Genomic DNA, 22,552 nt, shown 5'->3' with positions numbered 1-22,552 from the left:
CTTCTCCTGGATCTACCAGGGACTTTACGGTGTCCCTGGGATCGACAGGATGCGCTGTTTACATTTACCATCTCTTCGGGATGGTTTAGATCCATTTGGACCGTCCAGGAGCAAAGATATCAGCAGCGATCTCAGACCTCCAAGATCGCATGCCGTAACGTCACGATGCCAGCTCCGCCCTCTACTAGATTTTCTGACCCCATCCTTTAATGCCATTAGACAATTTCAAAACAGTTTCATGAGAGATGTGACTTTTGTACAGATGATACTTTTTTTTTACAACTAATCAGAATAAAGGAAAAGTGTTGTTTTAATTAACTCTGGATTTTATTGTCCCAGTGGGGAATGGAATGGAAGGATTTACATTCATTAGAGGTCTCCAGGTGCTTCAAAAGGATGCAAATGACCAGCTGTCTGCAAGGAATATAAGTCCTTCCATTCCCCACTGTCCTGTCAGAGTTGAAAAAGCTTCTTGGATGAGAAGCGAAACGTTTTTCAAAGAAAAAAACAAGAAAGTCCAGTTGCCTCCTGAAAAAAAAGCACCTTTGGGACAACCAGGACCTGGATGACTGAGAATCTCTACAGACTTCTGGTTTTTATTGTAATTGCACTTTTTAGTTTGAAGATTGATAAGGTACATATGGTTGTGTAGCATTCCTAGGGATAATAAGTAACTAAATGGTAAAATTAGTTATGTCATCTAATACTGGGCATGTCATATTCCCTTCTGAAATGAATAAACTACATATCAAGTCTTTCAGATTTTAATGCTTGAAAGTGTGGAGGAGAATAGGACAACAACTAGTGTTTGACTGAGGTGGAGTATTTGTTTGGAATCAATTTTGCTAAATAAAAATATGACTTAGTTCGTGTTTTTATGCTAGAACCAAAAGGTGATAGTATTCTAATGCAAACGTTTTATCATCTTCCAACTACAGACATTTATTGCTGTGGATTGCTAAGTACAAGAAAAAGTGACTGTACAGGGCTGCCTTCCTCAATGCTAAACAACCCAGAGACCCACCAGTCTCGAGGACATTACAGGATAAAAATGAAAGGAAATATGTCTTTGATCTGCTGGTACAACAAAGGCTACTTTAGATTTTTGACCAATGCTTATTCTCCGACTCAACAAGGTGAGTGGTTTGTTCTAAAGATGACTTCTTTCTATGACAAGGGGATTATGTAAGGTCTGAACTGTAAGAAAATTGAACAATCTAGGTTAGAATTTAGAGCAGAATAAAGTTAACTGCATCTTTCAATGCCATGCATATACTTTATAAATTTAAACCACACCATCTTGGAACAGTAGCTTGAGAGATTGAGGGAAAAAATTTCTGCTGTTACTTAAGACACTAGTACAGGAAGGGTTAATCATTCTCTGTTTCTGTTATTCATGTGGACTTACACATTTGCTATTGTTACTTCATATATATACAGTGAAACTCAAAAAATTAGAATATTGTGCAAAAAGTTCATTTATTTCAGTAATGCAACTTAAAAGGTGAAACTAATATATGAGATAGACTCATTACATGCAAAGCAAGATAGTTCAAGCCATGATGTGTCGTAACTGAGATGATTGCGGCTTACAGCTCATGAAAACCCCAAATCCACAATCTCAGAAAATTAGAATATTGTGAAAAGGTTCAATATTCTAGGCTCAAAGTGTCCCACTCTAATCAGCTAATTAAGCCATAACACCTGCAAAGGGTTCCTGAGCCTTTAAATGGTCTGGTTCAGTAGGAATCACAATCATGGGAAAGACTGTTGACCTAGAGATTTTCTAAATATTGGGAAACTAATGCTGTGTAGGAGGAATGTCCAACTTTTAAGACTGTAAGACTTCAACTCCCAGAATCCAACTTTCCTTGCTGTCTGGGGAATTCTGGGAGTTGAAGTTCACAGGTCTTAAAGTTGTCAAGGTTGGATATCCCTGCTGTACATATCCTACTTCCCGTGTATTCTTTGAATACTGAACCAGGTATCTTCTCAATAAGTTTAAAATCAGGATGGGATGCCCTGCTGCCCATTGAGTCAACAAATCCAGTAGTATTTTCAATCAGCAGTATGGCATGATGATATGTTATGCATTTTGGTTGCAACAGGAGTTATCATTAAGAGGAAGAGTGGAGAGATCCCATGCCCTCTGGCAGTGGAAGCCTTTGCTGCTCATCTTAGTTATATTTGCAAATATGATGACAAATATAGCAAGTAAGTAAACAACAATTTATGTGGTTGGAAGTGCGAAACATTTATTAATTATTTAAACAAAATTCAGGACCTTATATGACTGTGTAGCAGCAGAGTGAAATACGAAATTACCTACCAACTTTTCATTCTCGGCAGGATATTTCTTTTTTAAAATGTAATTGTTTAAGTAGGTAGTTTAGCAACTTTTAAGTATTTGGACATAATCTATGTACAGTTGTTTATTTCCAAAGCGCACTTGTCAAATCTTCAGTTCTGCAGTACTTCAAAAAATTCAAAGGAAATACAGCTAGTTTAAATAAGATCACTGTTTAATCACATTACAGGAATGGAAATTTAAGTTCTAAGAAAAGATTGGGGAAACTGAACATTATTAGCCTTAAGAAGAGAACCTAAGGGAATATGGTAGGACTCCTGAAATATTTGAAAAACTGTTACATACAAAATAAGACTACAATATGCTTCCTTTCATTTCAGAGGGCATATAATAGCACAGGAAAGGAGATTCCAACTCTTTCCAACAGTAAGAATAGCTTAATAGTGGAATCACTTCACCAAATAAAGTGATAGCTACCTCTTTGTTCTGTGCATCCATAGACTTCTGGGTCCTCTATCATGGATGTTTTATTTTGGATTCCTGAGCTGAATTTAGACAGGGATTGGTGGTGAATTTAGACTCAATGAACAAGCAGACATCTTCCAGTTGTATGATTCTGTGGATTTATGCTAGTGAATAACTGTAAGAAAGATTGAACTGATTTGATTCTGTAAACTGCTATAGATTTGTATCCAATAATTAAAATCATATCCTTACATTTACAAATACAGGAAAAGTAGCAGCTAGACAGTGCAATACTGCAAGTATATTTCAGCGTTCCAGAAAAACCCAACTCCAATTAAAAACTCTGAGACAGGCATTTTCTCAAAGTTTCCTTTTATTAGAGTAGTTATACTACTCTAAGCACATCTGGGAAAACCCGAATCTGAAAGTTCCGGGTTTTCCTCCAATAAGTAAAAAATTACAAATCCACCCCCTGCACCCATCATTCCATTACATGCCCCAATCACCATCCGTTCCAACTTGAGACATCCCTTCTACTACTCCTCAGCCAGGTGCAGGAATAACATGACCTTGACTTTAAAGAAGAATGCTATTATGTCTAACCACATACGCTCCATGAAATCCCTCCTCACAACTTCCCACGCTTAAGAATATGGCAGCGTGGAAGCTTCTGGTGCTATGGCTTCCAAAGCTGACATAGGGAACTACACATTTTAATGTTCTGCCACATGAAAAGAGAACCACTTTGGTCTTCCTTTAAGCCTATTTCAAAATTATTTCAACCAGATGAAATAGCTTCAGTTCAACTTTGTATCCTAAAGATGGCATATCCAATGTAGGTATGGAATTCACAAGGGGAGAAATAGAGGATATCTATTTGGCATATCTTTGGAGGGGAAGGGGGAGAAATCTCTCATTTTCTCCCTGTTCCCCAAATCCAGTGGCTTAAGCAAATTTTCCTTGACCCGGCCACTTGTGATATGACCAGATCACTTTCACCTTAAAAAGAACTTTTGTTGTTAGTTGGGAAGTCATGTCTGACCCATCAGGACCCCATGGACAATGTTGCTCCAGACTTTCCTGTTCTGGAGTCCATTTAATCTTCTGGAGTCCATTTAAGCTCATGCCTACTAATTCGGTGACTCCATCCAGCCACCTCATTCTCTGTCGACCCCTTCTTCTTTTGCCCTCAATTGTTCCCAGCATTAGGCTCTTCTCCAGCAAGTCCTTCCTTCTCATTAAATATTTGAGTTTCATCTTCAGGAATTGGCCTTCTAAAGAGCAGTCAGGGTTGATCTCCTCTAGGACTAACTGGTTTGATCGCCTTGCAGTCCAAGGGATTCTTTGGTGCTCAGCCTTCCTTATGGTCCAACTTTCAGGAAGAACTAAGGCCTACAAAAAACCAGTGATAGCCATTCAACACATGAATCACATCAAGTCACAGAGTTGAGCAAACAAGAATTTTTTTGCCTGACTACAGACTTGGGACATTTCCCAAATGTTTCAGGAAGGGAAAGGCAGAACCTGGCCATAGATCTCAAGCTTGCTCCCTGGCAGGCTTGAAAAATTACTGGTATTCCCAGCTTTTCAAAGATCATTGACTCTCCAAATAAATGTTGGAACTGTAAAATGGCAGCAGGCATGTCCAGAAAATTCAGGCTTGTGGCAGAGAAGTTTTCATTTATTAATAGATTTTTCAGCTGCCCTTCAACTTCTGTCTCAAGGACAGTTTTTAAGCAGACCATTAGTAGTCTCAATTCTTATGCAGTAAAATAAGTGGAGAGATTTGTGGCAACCTACTGCAATAAGCTAACTTTTCATAGATCGACAATGTTGTGGGCTGGGGAACATGGAAAAAAACTTCTTCCAAGGTAGATGGGCAATTCAGAAATTTGGAAAATAAATAAATATAAATAATGTCCCCCACACTTTTGATATAATATGGCAGTTTTCCCTGGTCTGGACTACCAAGAGTCCCAATCAGTGTGACCCATAACTTACCAGCTAGATTCTGGAAGTTTGGGTTCCAATGTATCAGAAGAATATCCATTTGTGAAGGTTAAGTTGTGGGAACATTGGCTCAACAAATGTGATAAAGTGTATATAGTACATGCCGTTCAATTAATCCCTTTAGAGAACAAGAGATTGTCCATCTGAGCTGATAATGTTGTGATCATAATGGCTTAATGGGACTCTATTTCCAAATTGTTTTTTTCTTAAGCTAAAGAAAAACTGTAATAGCTACATTTTCAGTATACAGATGTATTTTTGCCAAAAAAAAAGGGGGGGGGGGAGAAGGGAAGAATATTGGTATTTAGTCTAACTGCAGATAGAATAGATTGTCTGACCCAAGGTCATTGAACACTCTTATTGAATGGTTTTTCCCCCCTAAATTATCTATAGTTTATAGGTGGTTTTAGAAATAGTGATGGATCGATAGGAGCCACTTATATCACAGCGTCAGAAAACCATATCCGTTTCTGAGTGGCATAATAAAAAATAAATAATAGCATGTGTGATTATAAATATATTGTGTTATAGTTGATGTTACACGTGGTGGGCTTTTTAATGGGCTATTTTAATGGGCATGGCTTGTCAATTGTCATAATCTTCTGGAATAATAAATTCCAAGATGGCAATCACACTTCTGTGATTAGGCCATTTATGTTCAAGGTACATTTTGAACAATTTAATCCATTGTTTTAATGAAATAAAACATGGAATAAATAAAATGAGACTCTACCACTATCTTGTGCCAAGGAAAAACAAAAGTTAAAGACATTGTACTTGTAGTGCTCTAAAATAGTAAAGCTGGCAAGGCAGGGATCTGGATTGCTTAGATTAGACAGAACTGCTATGTTAAAATTCAGCAGTTATTTGCCAATTTGAAGGTGTATAAAGGAATGACCAAGAATCTGCTACCCAAAAAGGACAGCAGGAAAAGATTTAAGATTTAAACGACTGAGATATAGGTATATGTTTTGGTTTCTGTGTTGGCATCAGACAAATCTTCTGAGTGTATGCAACTTTTTGCAAGCCATAAACTAACTGCGTCTATGAAAATTTCTGTGGTTATCTAGATTGTAGAACTGAATGTCTGGAGGAGGAGAGATTTATAGTCATTCCTATCCTGAATACCCCCCCAAAAGTTGTCAGCAGAGTGTACCATAGACTGGAAAGTGGAGCAGTGGGATGGGACTCATTGTTCTGGCAGCTTCCTGAACCTCTACAGAAAAAGGAAAGAACTTGGCAAAACCAAGCTGAGGCATTACTTATTCAGGCCCTTGTACAAGAGTCCATTAAAATTTATTAGGTGGAATTCTTAGAAGCTGCAACCCAATTCAGTTTCTAAGGTAATATTTGCGTGACCTGCTTTTGCAAAATTCACAGGAGTAGTTGTAGCATCACACTAATCTGGCTTTGTGCAAGCAGTAAAGTTGCCGAGTTGGATGGTGGATTGTTGAGCACTAATCAACATCCAAGAAAAGAGCAATACTGTGAAGTATTTGCCTACTTTGAAAACAGGAAATCAGAGCTTTCAAAAGTATCTATTGTGGCTGTTCAAAGGCTACATCCAAAAAAAAAAAAAAAAAAGGCTTGGTTCATTGGTTTATTTTAGGACTTCTAGAGTTCATGATTGGTTCTTACTCATTTAGTTTGATGTGACTTTGCTCCCATCTCTAGAGTATTGACACATAAAGGCACTTCACCTATGCTTTAGAGAGCAATGGAAAACTAATGTGAATCTGGGACACAGTGATTCCTGAAAAGAAAAGAAAAAACAACAACTATGAAATTATATGAAATACATCATATAAATCCACTAAGAATAAATCAATCACTGATTTTAAGATTGTAGTAGTAAATATAACATACAACTTGAGATCTTCATTTAAATGCAAAAGACGGGCTGGGCTGCTTCTTCACGGGCCATCTTATTTCCCTTATTCCTTGAAGCTTGAAAGGCCTGAAGCATTCAACTTAGGAAAATCTCAATATTGCAATATGAGAAAACCTAGTGAAATCAGTAATCAACTTTCTGCATCCCCACCACCTCCGATTTAGATTGCCTACTGGTTTACAAAGCATTGGGACCAGGTGAATTGACAGAACAGATACACAGCTGAAAGAACCTTGGATACTGAAGTGCTAACAGATTCTGGAAGGTGACAGGTGGGGTATCATGCTGTGTCATTCACAAGTATCTTGGAAAATATTGCATATTTAGAGCACCCTGCATTTGGATTCTACTACTTTTTGAACATATCCCTTCCTTTTTGACTTAAGACATATTTTAAAAAATCATTTCATAACCTCACGGTTTTCTCTCTCTCTCTCTCTTTGGTGCTTTCTAGGTATTTCATTTCTCATAAACCAAACAAGACCTGGCAACAAGTCTTCTGGTTTTCCATCAGCATTGCCATAAACAATGCTTACATCCTGTACAAAATGTCTGACGCCTATCCTGTGAAAAAGTACAGCCGAGTACAGTTTGGTGAGAGACTCGTAAAGGAGCTGCTTGGATTGGAGGATCCCTCACCAGGCCATTGATGGATCCTTCTTCACAGCTTAGGCTAGGAGTGGGGGAGATGGAGGAAAGAAAAGGGAACGAACTCTGGGATGCCAAGATAGGTAACTTACTATTCCATGTGACAAAATCACTAGGGAAGCCCTTAAGTAGGTTGGTGTCTTCCCAATGGCCTTACTGATGTTCAAAGGGCCCTCAAGAGAGCACCGTATGAAAGCTGCACGTGTGAGTGCAACACAGGCACCAATGTATCAGAAATGAATTTATGTTAGCTATTCCTCAAACTGATTTTTCAAACAGGATGTTAGTTGTCACACAAATCCTCTTTCCTATCCCTTTTCAAGCTAGAAAGGCTCAGCAGTTCCAGTTGGGCATGTTGTTGGGTGGTTGTTGTTTTTTAAATCAGTGCACAATGTGTAAAATTATGCACTGCTGTGTGGCTGAGAAGAGGTTGCTAGAAGAGAAATATATATATATAATATATATTAAAAATGTAAAAATCTATTTTGACAGCCAGTGATTAGGCAATGGCAGATGAAGACAGTAGACTGAAGATTTTATTTTGTTGCAATGCTTTTAGATTGTAAAAGGGGGTATAATTTTGACAGAAAATGCTTTTTTTAATATAAAGGAACAGTGAGAATCTGAAAAGTTTACTAAGTTCATTGTGCTATCTGAAGTCAATTAAACTCCAAGATTAATTTCAGTTATGCCATAACAAAAGCATAAGAGATTTAATTGCAAACTTCTTATATCGGGGTGTCAAACTCAAGGCCCAGGGGCCAGATTCGGCCCACTGGGTGCTTAAATCCAGCTCATGGGGCTGGCCTGGAAATATAAAATGACTGGCCTGCGGTGCCTCTGGCGGCCAAAACGGGCTACATGCAGGGCCCCTGCGCCTCGTTTCACACTCTGTGGCCTCTTGCAGCATGCTGACAGCCGAAAATGGGCTGAAAAGTGGTTCCAAAACAGGCCAAAAATGTCTGAAAAACAGCCCCCAAAGGGGCCTGAAAACGTCCTTAAAAACAGCCCAAAAAATGGGCCGAAATGGGCCAAAAACAGACTCCCAAAAGGCCAACCGAGTGCTGCAGGAGGCCATGGAGGGTGAAAATGAGGTGCAGGGGGCCGCACACGGACTCCAGTGCCCCGTTTGGCTAGCAGGGTACCTCAGGAGGCATCCGTCCAGCCTCCCACAGCCCACAAAGGAGAACTACAATGCTGATCCGGCCCTCAAAGAAATCCAGTTTCACACCCCTGTCCTATATTATTCTTCAGGCATTGAATTTTTCTACACAATCTGAGAAACATAAAATATTCTCTGAAGAACTAGTTCCTCCTTAATTGTAGCTGGATCTGTGCTCCCCTCCCCCCACAGTGCTGCATAAACATACATGCCAAATCCAGAAATAGTTAAAGGTAAAATTGGAGTTCCCAAACCTAATGATATATACCGGTAACTCTAAAACCAAATGACATAAACAGTTTTTTGAGGGTTGATGAGTCATTTGTGAATTTGCTGAGCAAGGCAAAATATATTTCCAAGTGTTATTTCCATTTGTCCTTTAAAAAACCCTTACACAAAGCAATTTAACATTTCTAGATGCTGAGAATTATCTAAGTACCCTTTTATTTGAGGATTGACCTAAACCGAATGGACTTCAACTTCCAGAATACCTCAGCCAGCAGATGTGGCTGAGGAATTCTGGGAGTTGAAGTCCACAAGTCATAAAGTTGCCAAAGTTGGAGACCCCTGACCTAAACTGTACACCTCAATACTGCTGAATGAATACTGTTCATGAAGTGACTTCCCAAAAGTTATGACAATGTTTTCTTATTTTGCTCAGTTAACATCAGTCTTGTCAGCTAGCTTTTTCCCAAAGCGTTTACTTCATTATGGTTCCATTGTATTGGCCATCTTGCTGCCTTGTCATTTATGACGAACTAGACACTTTTCTTGGGGTGGGGGGAATCATTGCAACACTAGACAATCAGAAACATTTGCATGTTAAACTTTGTGATGAACCAGTTCCAAAGCTTTAAAAAAAAAATTGTTATGCCTCCACTTCAGCATAAAAGGTGCTGAGAATCACATGGCTGCCAGCCGCATGTGGGCATGAAAAAAAATTGCACAGAATGAAATTATAGACTTTGACTGTAGCATTGGTTTGTGTGATAACAAGTTAAATATTCAGAGATGACATTCCCTTTGAAAGCAAGTTATCACACATGTGAAGATGTGTTTAAGTACCTTGGTAATTAAGTACTACTTTCATGATTGTTTAATAGTTAAAAGCCCTATCTGGAAGGAAAGATTTGGGAAGGCCACCACAGAGATTATATCAATGTAAACCTCTTTATGTCCTCTGTAGGTTTTGATGGGCTCAGTGTTAGGTGCTCCCAATGCAGGAGCTGGTAAGTATGTGAGGTGGTGCAGTTTGAATCAATTGCATTTTTTGAGTATTTTTAAGGGCAGTACCCAATAGAGAGTGTTACAGTAGCCTAGCCATCTGGTGACAGGGGCATGAATTATTGTAGCTAGCTCTTCTGCCTCAAGCCAAATTGCAAATTATATACTAACTGAAGCTGGGCATAAACAGCATCCACCTTCTATTCCAGCAGAAGCTGTGAATCCAGAAGGATCCCATGTTACAAACCTACTGCTTGTCCATCAGGAAACTCTTAGTGATGACCGGCAATCCTGATGTGTCCACAACTGTTCAGACTTAGCGATTTGGCAATCAGAATTTACAATCCTCCAATAAAAAAAGCCATCCTATTTCCCCTGGGCTTGAGTTCTATTGCTTTGGTGTTGGAAGTTAAGGAAAGGTAAGGCGTTGGTTTGTACCCATGTTTCTGCATTTATTAATGGGGAATCCAAAATTTGAACATCACCTTGTGATGTGTCCACTGTCATACCCTGCACTATTGAATTGGTAGTCATGATGCTTATAGAAAAGGAAGTGACATAACATTTTAAAGCAAAAATTAATCAAGAACAAAGAACTTTAACAAGGAGTCTACAAAACTGAATATTAGAAAGATGAAGCTGACTTTGTGACCCATCTGTCCTTGTATGCAATTCAGCTTAAAATTCATCAAGTTAATTCTATCAAAACTCTGTAATAGAGTAGCCTTATGCAGTTCTATGACAGCTCATTTTTGTATCAGAAGTTGTAGTCCATGAGAAAAGACTTAAGGCAGCTGAGATTGTACAGTCAGATGTGAAGCTTACAGCAAATTTACCGTTTGGAATTTTGTGCTGTTACCTCTTGCAATCCAATTGGAAAAAAATAGGGCTAAAGAATTCAATGAATCACCAGAGGTGATATTTGGTGGGTGCACTTTTTTTTTAAAAAAAGGAAAATATAGTAGCTTCTGAAGGCTAAGGAGACAAGGGGCCAGTGACATCATCACTAGGAAGGCAGAATTTAAGGGCCCTTTCTTGTATTTTTTTTATGTCAGCTTATTGTAATAACGTACTTATTTTAGTTTATGTCACTCTGTACTCTACTATGCTGCTTTATCGCCAAATTTAAATAGGAGTTTCAAGGTTACAAATATAGGGAAGAGGTTTGAATCTACCGTAGTATGCAATCCATTTACCCACCCACCCATTCCTGACCTACCTATTCCTTAATAAAAATGAATTATGAGTTTTAGGTCAGCTTCCAATGAAGAATCTTATGCTCTCCATCTATGATAGATTTCAGTTCCTACATCTTTTAACTAGCATGGCTATTAGCCCCCAAATTGAGGAAGATTGCCCTGGTTACTGAGGCACTGACTATATATTGGATCCTGAGATTGCCCTCTTCTGATAGCCATTAGCCAATGGCAACTGCCAATAAGCAAGGAAGTATTCAACAGTTAATTAGAAAATGTCCATTGAGATATAGTCATGTCTTAATCAGTTACACTTAAGTTAGTTATTTACTATGTTTATGTTCAGCTTTGAAGGCTTTTTTTTTACTTTGAAAGAAGATTTTATTATTTTAAACATCTTAAAGATCTTTCCCCATTTAAGCCAGGTTTAGACTTTTGTGTCAGTGCATGTCACGGAACATATGTGTCTGTCTGTCATTCCAAGACAATTGCACGTTATATGTCTATAAAAGTTACATTCTGGCTAGGGGGCATTCAAACCTCAAAGCACAGAAAACATAGATGGATAAACCAATCAGCATGCAGGATGCACATCTCCATACAACATTTAGTGGAGATTTGGGAATTGTACAAGTTGGGCAGTCTGCAACCATCTGCAACCTACACTTACCCATCAATCCCTTCACAGCATAGATATGTGTTGACATCTACACACAGTTGCGGACAAGTCTAAATCGAGCTTTACACTTAACCCTGGCACAAACACACTGTCAACCTTTTTATTTCTGCCATGCTGTCATTTCACCTACAGACTATCTACTGAGTGTTATTCCCCCTCCCCTTTTTTTCTGGAACTGTCCAAAAATAGCCATCAGGTATGTAAAATCTGTTAGGCTTTGTTACCCATTTCTTTGGAAGGATGATAGAGGACTGCAGTGACTGGAAATAGAGGCAGGATAGGAGTCAGCCATACACCCTGGTAGAGTCTTCTGCCAACTCAAGTATGGTGGATAGAACCAACTCCACAGTGTAAGGGGGAACAACACAATTTTGCTTCAAAATAGTTAACATTTGCAATGTAGAATGAAGTTTCTTTATTCAAACTTTCATTTGTTGTATAATGCCTGTTTATCTAAAGCTTAGTTTAAGGATGTTTCCCCCCCGCCTCCCAAAGAAGGGTAAGCAGGATTTCAGCCACGTTGGTTGATCATTAAAATCTTCCTACTCACCTCAGATAGACTTCAATTAAGTACAAGGACACTCCTTAGCAAGCAACTCCATTTCATTTAACACAACATGCTTCTTATAGAATTAGCTAGTCTTACTACAGGGGTGTCAAATCTGTGTTGTCACAGCGTTGTCATGTGACATATCAGGATTTCCCCCCTTCACTAAACTGGGCGGGGGCGGAGCCAGCACGTAACGCATCTGGCCCATGGGCCATGAGTTTGACACCCCTGTCTTAGTGACTTATTTATTGTGGTGAAAAATTCTTGCCATAGATAAAGAGCTGATTGATTTGTTTGAATTAACATAGGTTAGCTTTCCTCAACTTTAACATAGTTGAAGGGCATGGACAAGTATTCTTCTTGAGAAAGACTGATCTAGATGTGTTTCAACATTTGAAACTCTTTAGTCTTCATTACTTTGTTTTATCAATTTCCTTAAACATTATTTGTTGGGACTAGCAATATTCAGCAGGAGGACTTGTCTGCCATGTCGAGTTGGGTATATAAGATAATACTGATAATATTTCATTCTTTAAAATGTGAACTTGTAGTCTTCCTTGTACTTTTCTTGAAATTTAGAATTTCTATACAAGGATCACTAAGCATACCAATTTCCTCTCAATCTCTCACTGATTCTTGACAGCAATGTTCCTCTTATAGATTTGTAGACTGCTCCTGAGTTCTCCTGTCAGTGCTTAAATTAGGATATAACCCTGATATAACAGAAGAGTATAAAAGTATTCAAGTTAAGGATGTAGTTATATATTCAACGCTGAACTTGGGGTATTGAGTTATGCATACATTTTTGTAAAGACCATCCAGATCGAGATGGGTATAGTGGTGGAAATCACTGTGACAGTAAGCGTTTAAAAGATGCTTTTTTTCAAAAGGCAATTTGGACTTTTTTTTCCTTGAGGAAAATGTTTCACTTCTCATCTAAGAAACTTCTTCAGTTCTGACTGAATGATGGTGGCGGCGGAGGGAAGGTTTATATTCCTTTGACACACACACACACCATTTAGCCAAATCTGAAGTAGCTTCTTGGATGAGAAGCAAAATGACTTCCTCAAGGAAGAAACAAAGTTCAGTTGCCTTTTGAAAAAGCACCTTTAAGAAATCATGACCTGGATGACCGAGAATCTTCAAAGATACTGTATGTGACAGTGGGCCTTCCCTAAGAGCTATCCAAGGGGCACATAAACCCACACTGTACCTTCCATGGCACACTAACACATTTATTGTCATTCTGTGAGATCGTGGCACATAACCAACAATTCACTCAGTGACACTAAATATCATTTGTTTAAAAAAGTGTAAATTATCATACCATGGTTTAAGAAGTAGAAAAAAAGCATTAAAGCAGGTCATGTAACATTTTTTTAAAAGTGTGAAAACACTACTCTTTAAACTCTTCTTATGACTGGATTTTAGTATCATTTTGTACCCACTAGATTGGCACTGAGGTACAGAGCTCAGGCAGCATATTAACTGGACAAAATGAAAATAGCTCTTTTCTGGATGGTAACGTGAAACTTAGGAAACTGAATAGGTGTGGATGTTCAAAATACCAACTTGTTTCAGGACATGACAAGATCTGAGATTTTTTTTTTTTAAAAAAAAATGATTTTCCCTTGAAAAATTTCATGACACAAAATTTAGTGTAGGAGAAATGCAGAGTAGAAAGTAACATTCCTAAACAACAGATGGAAGGACACCTGCCTTTATGATCATGGATCATAAACATTTTCCAATCATTTTGGTAAGCAGAAAGACCAATGGAAAGTGTCATTTTCCTATTCTTCTAGCAGCTCTTAACTCCTATCATTCATTCTCAAAATAATTTTGTAATGGCATTTACAAATTAATCTGCATTAACATGTACAATTAACAAAGATCCTGTATTCCACCACAAAGTGGAGTGAGATGGGGGAAGAGGAAAATAATTGTTGCAACTTAGCTTATTTTTTCATATTTTTGACCTTTTTTTCCTTTCTTTTAATCTGACATAGTACCAAAAAGACATTCAACTCAGAAAATAGAAAATTTAGAGGAGATAAAAATAATCAGCCTTGGTAAAGCATTACTATTAAAATAGCATTACTATTGGTTAGGGAAAGTGAAGGACAACATGAACTAGACGGGTGCAGAAGTCCAAAACAATTGATGTAGAGTTCACAGCTTTGTAAAAAGTAGTATGAATGTCTTATATTGGTTTAGGAAATGCTGTACTTTTCTGGTTATTGAGACCTCATTCTTTTCCTCTTCAAAAATAAAAGCAATCAATATAGGAGGTCCTTGATAAACAAAGCCAGAAATGATCCAGGTCTGTTCCATCTATGCATACTACAATGTTATAGCTGCTGCACTATCGGTCAACACACAACAGCAAGAGCTCAGGGGCTGATTTCAGTAAAACAGGCCAAGCCATCATATAGGAAATAAATGGGATATTTGGAAGGGAAGCCCTATGAGCTATAATTTTTTCCTTTCCACTTTTGCAACGTACGTGTCATTAAATGAAGTAATACCCAGTACACTAGTGTAGTGCTGTTATTGTGAAAAGTGTGTTCAGCAATTGTGTGTGATCAACTCTGCTCACCCATCAGCGGCTGAAGTTCAGTCACAAGCTTCCTTCACAAAGTGTGTTGAACAAGAGGTTTTTGTTAAACCATGTCAATGCCGGATTAAACGTGCAGTGTTGTTTTCTTATTTGGGTTGAAACAAAATATTGATTTTATACATATGCATCTATTCAAGAAATGCTTGTGTGGAAGCCCCTACACATGAGTACGGTTCCCATCTGTATTTCTGGCTCTTTGGTTCAAGCGAGGACCTAAATTTTTGTGACTGTTTTTTGTTCTACACAAAAGCACGCTTGCAATAAATTTTTAGAGGTTTTCTATGCCATGAGTTAAATTCTAAAATGTGAAATGTGGTAACAACACAACTCAATGGATTTATATCACTCTGATGTCATGTGATTTTTCCTTCCACAAAGTTTGTCTTACAGTCAACAACTTTGAAATACAGTCAAATATAGATTATAAATTAGTTTTCCTTGTCTCATTTTTCCTGGGGTGAGGAAGAACTTTGGGTCAAAGATATCAAAGCCACAAGGTTATGGGTTGGGCACTGGGTAAAATGAAATGGGAATGCTGCAATATTCATATTAAATTTAAAAATTAAAATAGTGGTTAATGTCGATATCAATCTGAATAACAAGCTATCAATAAGTGCCATTTACTCTTTGAGGCTAACTTTCATACTGATCATGCTATTATCTCTCAGGATAAACAATGTTGTGTAAATTGCAAAACAAGAGTAAGAAGTTGTGAAAGAAGGAAATGAAAGGTATGTAATAAGAGTAAGGGAAATCTAACTGAATGTACTTTACACCGACATCATTTGTTATATCTGCCTTGTAAAAACACTGAATTAAATTTAGAAAAAAATTGCCAAATAGCAGAATCATCCAAAACCTCAGACATTGAATGAGGTGCAAATTTTAACTCAAAACCTGGAATTTAATTAATGTCTAAGTTGGGAACAAAATTTCATTCTTCCCTGGAATAAGTTACATTTGTACCTTTACTACTAAAATAATAAGTCCATAGCTTTAACTTGGAAATAACTCAACAGCTGTGCTAAATGGTGTCTTTTTGAATCCAAAAAGTGGTTGCTTGAAGTGCTACAATGTTGTGATGCATGCCAGCCAGCCAAAAATATTTTTATTTTGGGAAGTAGCTGAAAATATACATTCATAATGAACCTCTAATGATGCCAAAGGCAATAGCAGTCATGTGTCAGATCTGAGAGTGCAATATAGATGTTTCACTAGCAAATGCCAACAAGGCATGATTTCCCCCTCTCCACTTGTTAAATAAGCATCATTTGTGATAATCACAAATAGAATGACCAATATAAATACACTGAATTGGAAGTGTGGGTTTTGTCCCGTGAAATGCATTTTTGTTATACCATGTGGGGAAATTAATTATCTTTTATCCCAGCTGCAACATTTCATCATCATCCTAATTCCAGATATTTGGATATAAATCAACCTTGCCTGGCATATTAATCTACCTTTATGATTCTATCACAACTAAATAACCACAATGGATAGTTATAGGAACAATTATTTTTTTTCAAAGTTAAATACAGAAACATGCTTGTTATAGAAATGAAAAGGAGCATTTTAGGAAATAAAATTATTGAATCTTCAAAAGCAAAAACAAAACAAAACACCATAATCATGCTATTTCAATAAGATTAGACACAATAAACCTATAGGATAAATCCCTCCAATACTTTAAGCAATATTTCATGCCTATAATTCGTGGCAGTCTTAAATACTGTACAGCACGTAGACATTGTATGAAAGCCAGCCTAGTATGGTAGCCAAAAATCAGAAGGAGAGAGATATTACTTTTCCAGACTAACAAATTAAAGTTGGCAGATGACTGCATATATTACATTAGAGGATGTGCCAGCAATGCACTTCTTGATTCTATGTTGGACTAACAGGTGATATGTTATGCAGAAGAAATAAAACTCAGATTTGACATCTGACAAGGACTAAATATCATAGTATTTCAATTTTCCAGTTACTCCTTGACAAATCTCAAAGTAGCCATCTTGGAAGTAGGAACAATTGAAAAAGAGATTGCTAAACTCACATGCATCAAAAGGTTTTAGGCTATCTCAGAAGGTCTCAACACATTACAAACTGTTAATCGATAAGGTACTTATAATTTGTCTTACATCATCTGATGCAACCACCGTTTTCTTTCTCTGCTTCCCACAACCATGCTTCCACCTTATCCCAGTCTAGCGGCCACTCCAATGCATCTGATGGAAGTCTGTTGTGGCCCACCATATCTTGTCTTTTAATAAAATATATTGATCTGGAAAGATGCTACTTGAATCCTTCTGATACAAACAACAGATGGAAATCCTTTGATTACCATTTCAAGGACGCATAAAATAGAGCTACAAAGAGTACCTCCCCTGATACTCTGTGAAGTCAGTTTAGTACTCTTGGCATTAACTGTTTCATGTTGATTCTGGATAGAAAAAAGCACAACACCATCTAAACATGATACATACAGTAGCAAAACCTCTTAGCGTATCTAAGGATATATCATAACGAATATGGGGATGGGAAGCATCTAATCATTATTTAACATTTCAAAATATCTTTAGAAAAATTTGTTTCATTTACGTGTCATTGCAATCTGGTACAGAGATCTTTGAGGATACTGGATTTCACTGAAAGTGACACTTTTAGGAACAAAAAAAAGTGGATTTCCTCTTTGTTGCAGTCAGGTCAAAGTTTACTTCAAAATTATAATTCAAAATTATTATATCTTATATGCCAATACATGAATTCCTTATGCCTGCAGTTTTTGGTTTAGGAGCTTCATTGCAAAACAGTAATGAAGAGACCTCAATTCTGGCTTAGGTGAAAAGAAGTACAATTATTCTTTGTTCAACCACACAATTTTTAGAACAGGAAGGCTAAGCGCTGTACTCTTTGTGCCTGACAGATTAATTTCCTGCTCGCTGGATGAAGCACTACTAACAGGTTACCCAAGGACAATGGCTTTTCAATGAAGGCTCATGAACTGGACACAGTTGCATAAGTTGGGTGGCAACAGGAAAATCAAAAAAGAAATCAATTGTTATCCATGAGGACTTACTGTTTAGAAGATTAGCCTAATATTACACCATGGTCCTCTTATTTTGCTGCATTCCAATTATGGTTTTCAATTCTACTTCCATGAATTAAGGTTTTTTAAAAATAAATTTAACATGTTCATTTATAAAAGTAGTTCATGTGCACCAATTTTCTAAGTGTAGAATTCAACTGCTGAAATCTACCAGCTTTCAACAAAAAATGGAAATTTATATATTTGCATTCACGTAGTAAGGTGGACAAGTCAGTAACACTCACAATGAAATAAAATGAACACATTTTTCGTTATGCTTTGCAGTCTGAAACAGAATTCAATTGCATAAACAAGCCCTTGTCTTAAGATAAATTTGTCTAGGAAAAGAAAGTTCTCCAAATGTTGCTTTTGAAAAATCAAATAATTATGACAGGTAAGCAACTATGATAGTGTGCAGAGACTGTAAGGCCCACCATGTTTAATCAAATACCTATATTAATATGAGGATGTTAAATTAAACATCCTCATCCTCTTTTATTTCCAATTTTAGTTTTTCCCATTTGTTTTCAAAATTAAAACACTAAGATCAAACTTGCCTAAAGTTGTATTGGCGTAAGTGATTGATGAGAATACCGCATTTCACTGAACATTTTAATCTTTAAAGAAATACAAATTATGTTTGACTATATTTTCCATGCCATTTAAATGTAGGCAGATTGTGAAGTGCTCCTTAACTCAAACAAAATTAAGGTAAAATAGCTGTATTAAGAAAGGCTTGTGCCCACTGTTTTAGATTTTTGTTTACAATATAACAATTGCATTCAGTAGTAAAATGCTCACTTGAATCAGTTCTCAACTAGGAAAATTGGGGAAAATCAATCACAGGTGACGTGAATATAGCCAAAGGTTGGGTTTTTAAAGTCCCCATCCTCACAAGACAACTTTCTAACTATTTGTGAAGCACATGCCAAAATTGTCCCAAGTTCATTGTTAACTGTGGACATTGTGGCAGATAAAGGCAATAGGTAAAAGTTGACCAACTGGGTAGATCAAGAGCTGTTCACTAAAGTTCATGTACACTGATCAGGTGGGTCTTCAGCACACGCAGACAGAATGACAGCAAACTTTGTTATCTTATCTATAAAGTATTTATTTTCTTAAGTTAAACAAACAGTTTTTTCAAGGATGGTTTCCATCTATAAAATGAACAAAGTACAAGCTCTGTACAGCAGATTTTAAAGAACCAACAGAAATAATTTTCTAAACCACATTTAATTCGTAAAAGGAAATGTACATGTACCACCATTATTTTTGCTTTAAAGTAGCTTAAGATTAGGACAGAGATGACATGGTAACTGGTTATTAAATTTCCTGGTAGTTTATAATAAAAAAGATCAAGGAAAGGTTCAACTATTTCCTGCATCTAACTTCAAAACCTACCACCGACTGCTTCTGCGTATCGTCAATTTGCTTGAAAATCTTTTCCAACAAGGTATTTAGTATTTTTGCACTGATAAGGAGGGGTGCAAAAGCAGTGCTTGGTACACTACACATGAAGTTCATAGTTGTGTAAAAAAAAAAAAAAAGAATGTAGTCACAGTAAATAACTTTGGCACACTGTGTCATGTAAACATAGCTAGCATCACATTACTGCATTTTCTGATCCAGCATCCATGCCTAATGATCACTTTCATCCCTAGAACTTGAATACAACACATAGATAACATTTAAGACTTTTTGGAAATCCTGCTAACACACCTGCTTAAATATTAGTCAAGCTAGTAGCTTTTCAGAATTCAAAACCAGCTATTTATGGATAGCTTCTACCTCCACCTCTCAAAAAAACCTTTACAATTTAGCTTCCTTTATCCTCAAAAGTTCTTCCTCCAAAGTCCTGGTTTATAATTAGTTGCCTACTTAATAAGCACTTCAGTGCTCTCCCCCAATGCCCCAGTTTTATAAATGAATGTTACCTTCATCTCATGACTTGGGCAGCCTTAAAAAGAATGAATTTCAAAAAAAAAAAAAAAAAGCAAAGACTGCATTTATTATTTTTCCTGTCAAGGACATAATTACACGAGAGGTTTTAATCACAGGGAGGCAAATTTAGTTCAGAAAAGAATAACATTCACATTGAGCCCATCAATGGAATCATCATTCTTAATTAAAACAATGTAGTATCTCAATATAGTATCAACAGACACAAATTCAAATTCAAAGGTTCACCGGCTTATCTGAAACATTGCAAAACTAGAGTCCTCATCTGAGTGGAAAGATGCCCATTTTTTTTGCAACGAATATTGTGGCCGTCATGGAAAAATGCACTTTACAGAACACTCAAACACAGGTAGAACACTGGAGATGAACACAGTCAAGGAATGATTGCATAATAATTTACCTTTTGTCATTTTGTAATCATTGGGGAGAGGGGCATGTTCTGTGAACGTTTTCATTTCTGTTTAAAATTTTACATAAACTGTGTTTTTTTTTTAAAAAAAACAACCACTTGATGAGGACAATACATGCAGAGATGGCATTGCTCCAATACAGAAATAGCAGAATGGGGCCATCACTTCCAAAGTTTTACTTCTGCACCAATGTTGAGACATAGTGACAAGACATAAAGAAAAACCTCAAACCATGATACTCAAGAGCAGATGCCTCACAGCTGCAACGTTGGTCATTTGTAATAGGCTTGCTTGTGATTTCACAAGAAGGCTATTTGTGGGTCTTGTGCTATCTGTCATTCTGACAACTTTTCAAAAGGAGTAAGAAACGGTAAAGAGGAGAAACCAAGAACCGAAGCCCCAAAGCTGTGTGTGTGTGTGTTTTTTTTAAACCTTGTTTTCAACACAATGTAGTCTAAAGTTGCTCAGTACAAATACACAAGAGTTATCCAGAGCACACGGCACGGAATTCCTTGAACAGAAGGTGACGCTTATGCTGGTGAGATGAAGCGGGCAAGCCTCCTTCTGCCATTCCATCAACCTCTGCGACGGAGGTCTGACCACTTTCAGGAGAACGAAGTGCAAAAAAAAAAAAAGTAAAAAAAGGCACACTTTACAAAGCAGAAGCATCCAGTGTTTGCGTGTGAACACAAGGCAGCGGCACAAACTCGCATCTTCACAAAAATGTTGTTCTTCCGCAACTGTCCAATCTATGTTCCAGTCAAGTGTTAAAACGCTTTGTTGATAAATTACAGGATGATGAAAAATTGATAGAAAGTTGTAAATTTTGACAATATATATTTTATATATATATATTTATATATTTATATTTATATATAGCGTTTATATCTAGAGTCTCATAGAAAAAAAATCCAGGGTCCGATATACCACGCACACATGGCAAAACCTTCTGAATGATGCTTTTGACAGCTGGACTACCACAAACACCTATTTTTATGTAAAGGGAGACTGCTCGTGAGGTTCTTCCAGACACTTCTCTCCCAAGTATGCCCTTCCCTTCCCTGTGTTGAAAGGAGGTTTCTACCATGTACCTGTGGTTTCTAAGGATGTTAATCGTCTGCTCAGAAAATACCGGGTTGAAGGTGGAGAGGAGCCAACAGTCCTTGATGGAAGCGGGGTGGGGATGATGAGCACTGCTTCAGCTACGTTTGATTAGATGATGGCAGGATCCCCAGTTCCTTTGATTTCCTTATGTTCACTTTTACTTTTCAGACAAAGATGGAATACTGAGGTATATAAAGTATCAGTAATGCAATCAAAATGTTGCCCAAGGTTTAGGAAATGAGACAGTTACTTCTGTCCGAGCATTTCTACTGCTGTAGATTCAGTGTGAACTTCCACTGCTGTGACAGCGAAGGACTGCACACTTCAACAGTCAGGCCACCATTTTTGGCATTTCGGCTGTCTAAACACAAGTTGTTGCCCACGTACCGCAGTTTGGTATTGCTTTCTATTTGTTCCCATTTCTAGGAGGGGGAAAAAAAAGTTACGCAGATTAGATAAATACACATTTTTAAAAAAATAACAAATGAGGTTCCTATAAGGTATTTATTTATGGGGCATACAGGTAGTCCTTGACTGGGCATCATGCAACCAACCTTTTGTAAACCTTCTGACAAGCGAAGTCCATAATAGGAAACTCAGATTCACTTAGCAACCATGTTACTGATCTAACAATTGCAGTGATTCACTTAAGAATTGTGGCAGGAAAGGTAGTCAAACGAGGCAAAATTCACTTAGCAAATGTCTCACTTAACAACAGAAATTTTGGGCTCAATTGTGGTTGTAAGTCGAGGACTACCTGCATTAGATGGGCTCCAAACCATCCAGCCTGCATTCAAAGGAAAACAAATTTCAAGCTCTTTAAAATGTCTTCATACGTAACATAGTTTTATGTCATCTGCTCTGCTCTGCTTTTTTTTTTTTTTTGCAAGCACACTGAATTTTTCTGTTCCATAGTCCTTCCAATACTTAGGTAAGGACAAGTTTTGCAAAAACTATGCAGTTTGATGTTGTCTTCTTAGAATCTATACAGCATTATTTCTGAAAGAGCCAGAATTGGCTCAAAGGCCAGCAACAGAACATAAATGGGCACTAGACATTTATGACATTGACAACAGAGTGTTGATCGACCTCTTCTCTTGGACTGCAATCTTAAATGACACAGCAAGAAAGGGTTAAGAAAATGAACCTAGACAGTTCTGTCCAGGACTGTCTCCCAATCCTGAGCAGTTTTTACAATTTACTCATCTGGATGGGTGCTATTGTTGTAGCACTGCTAA

At 37.4% G+C, this 22,552-nt stretch overlaps 2 protein-coding genes across 2 annotated transcripts in view; one reads left to right on the top strand and one right to left on the bottom strand.

Moving 5' to 3' along the window:
* The window catches only part of PGBD5 (piggyBac transposable element derived 5), a 99,799-nt gene extending 84,615 nt beyond the window's left edge, over positions 1-15,184 (top strand). Inside the window, exons 5-7 of the mRNA XM_026669468.2 lie at positions 939-1,136; positions 2,109-2,214; positions 7,129-15,184. Coding sequence (XP_026525253.1) covers positions 939-1,136; positions 2,109-2,214; positions 7,129-7,324 — 500 coding nt within the window. The 3' untranslated portion in view covers positions 7,325-15,184. The remainder of the gene's footprint in view (positions 1-938; positions 1,137-2,108; positions 2,215-7,128) is intronic.
* A 3,743-nt stretch (positions 15,185-18,927) lies between these two features.
* Positions 18,928-22,552, bottom strand: part of GALNT2 (polypeptide N-acetylgalactosaminyltransferase 2) — an 87,007-nt gene continuing 83,382 nt past the window's right edge. The window contains exon 16 of the mRNA XM_026669469.2: positions 18,928-21,736. Within this exon, the coding sequence (XP_026525254.1) occupies positions 21,581-21,736 (156 nt within the window). The 3' untranslated portion in view covers positions 18,928-21,580. The remainder of the gene's footprint in view (positions 21,737-22,552) is intronic.

The sequence above is a fragment of the Notechis scutatus genome, chromosome 1 (genome assembly GCF_049901735.1).
Source record: "Notechis scutatus isolate UNSWTSFEM ecotype Mainland chromosome 1, rNotScu1.2, whole genome shotgun sequence".
Lineage (NCBI taxonomy): Eukaryota > Metazoa > Chordata > Lepidosauria > Squamata > Elapidae > Notechis > Notechis scutatus.
The sequence above is the reverse complement of the archived record's forward strand: the minus strand, read 5'-3'. Positions and strand labels throughout refer to the sequence as shown.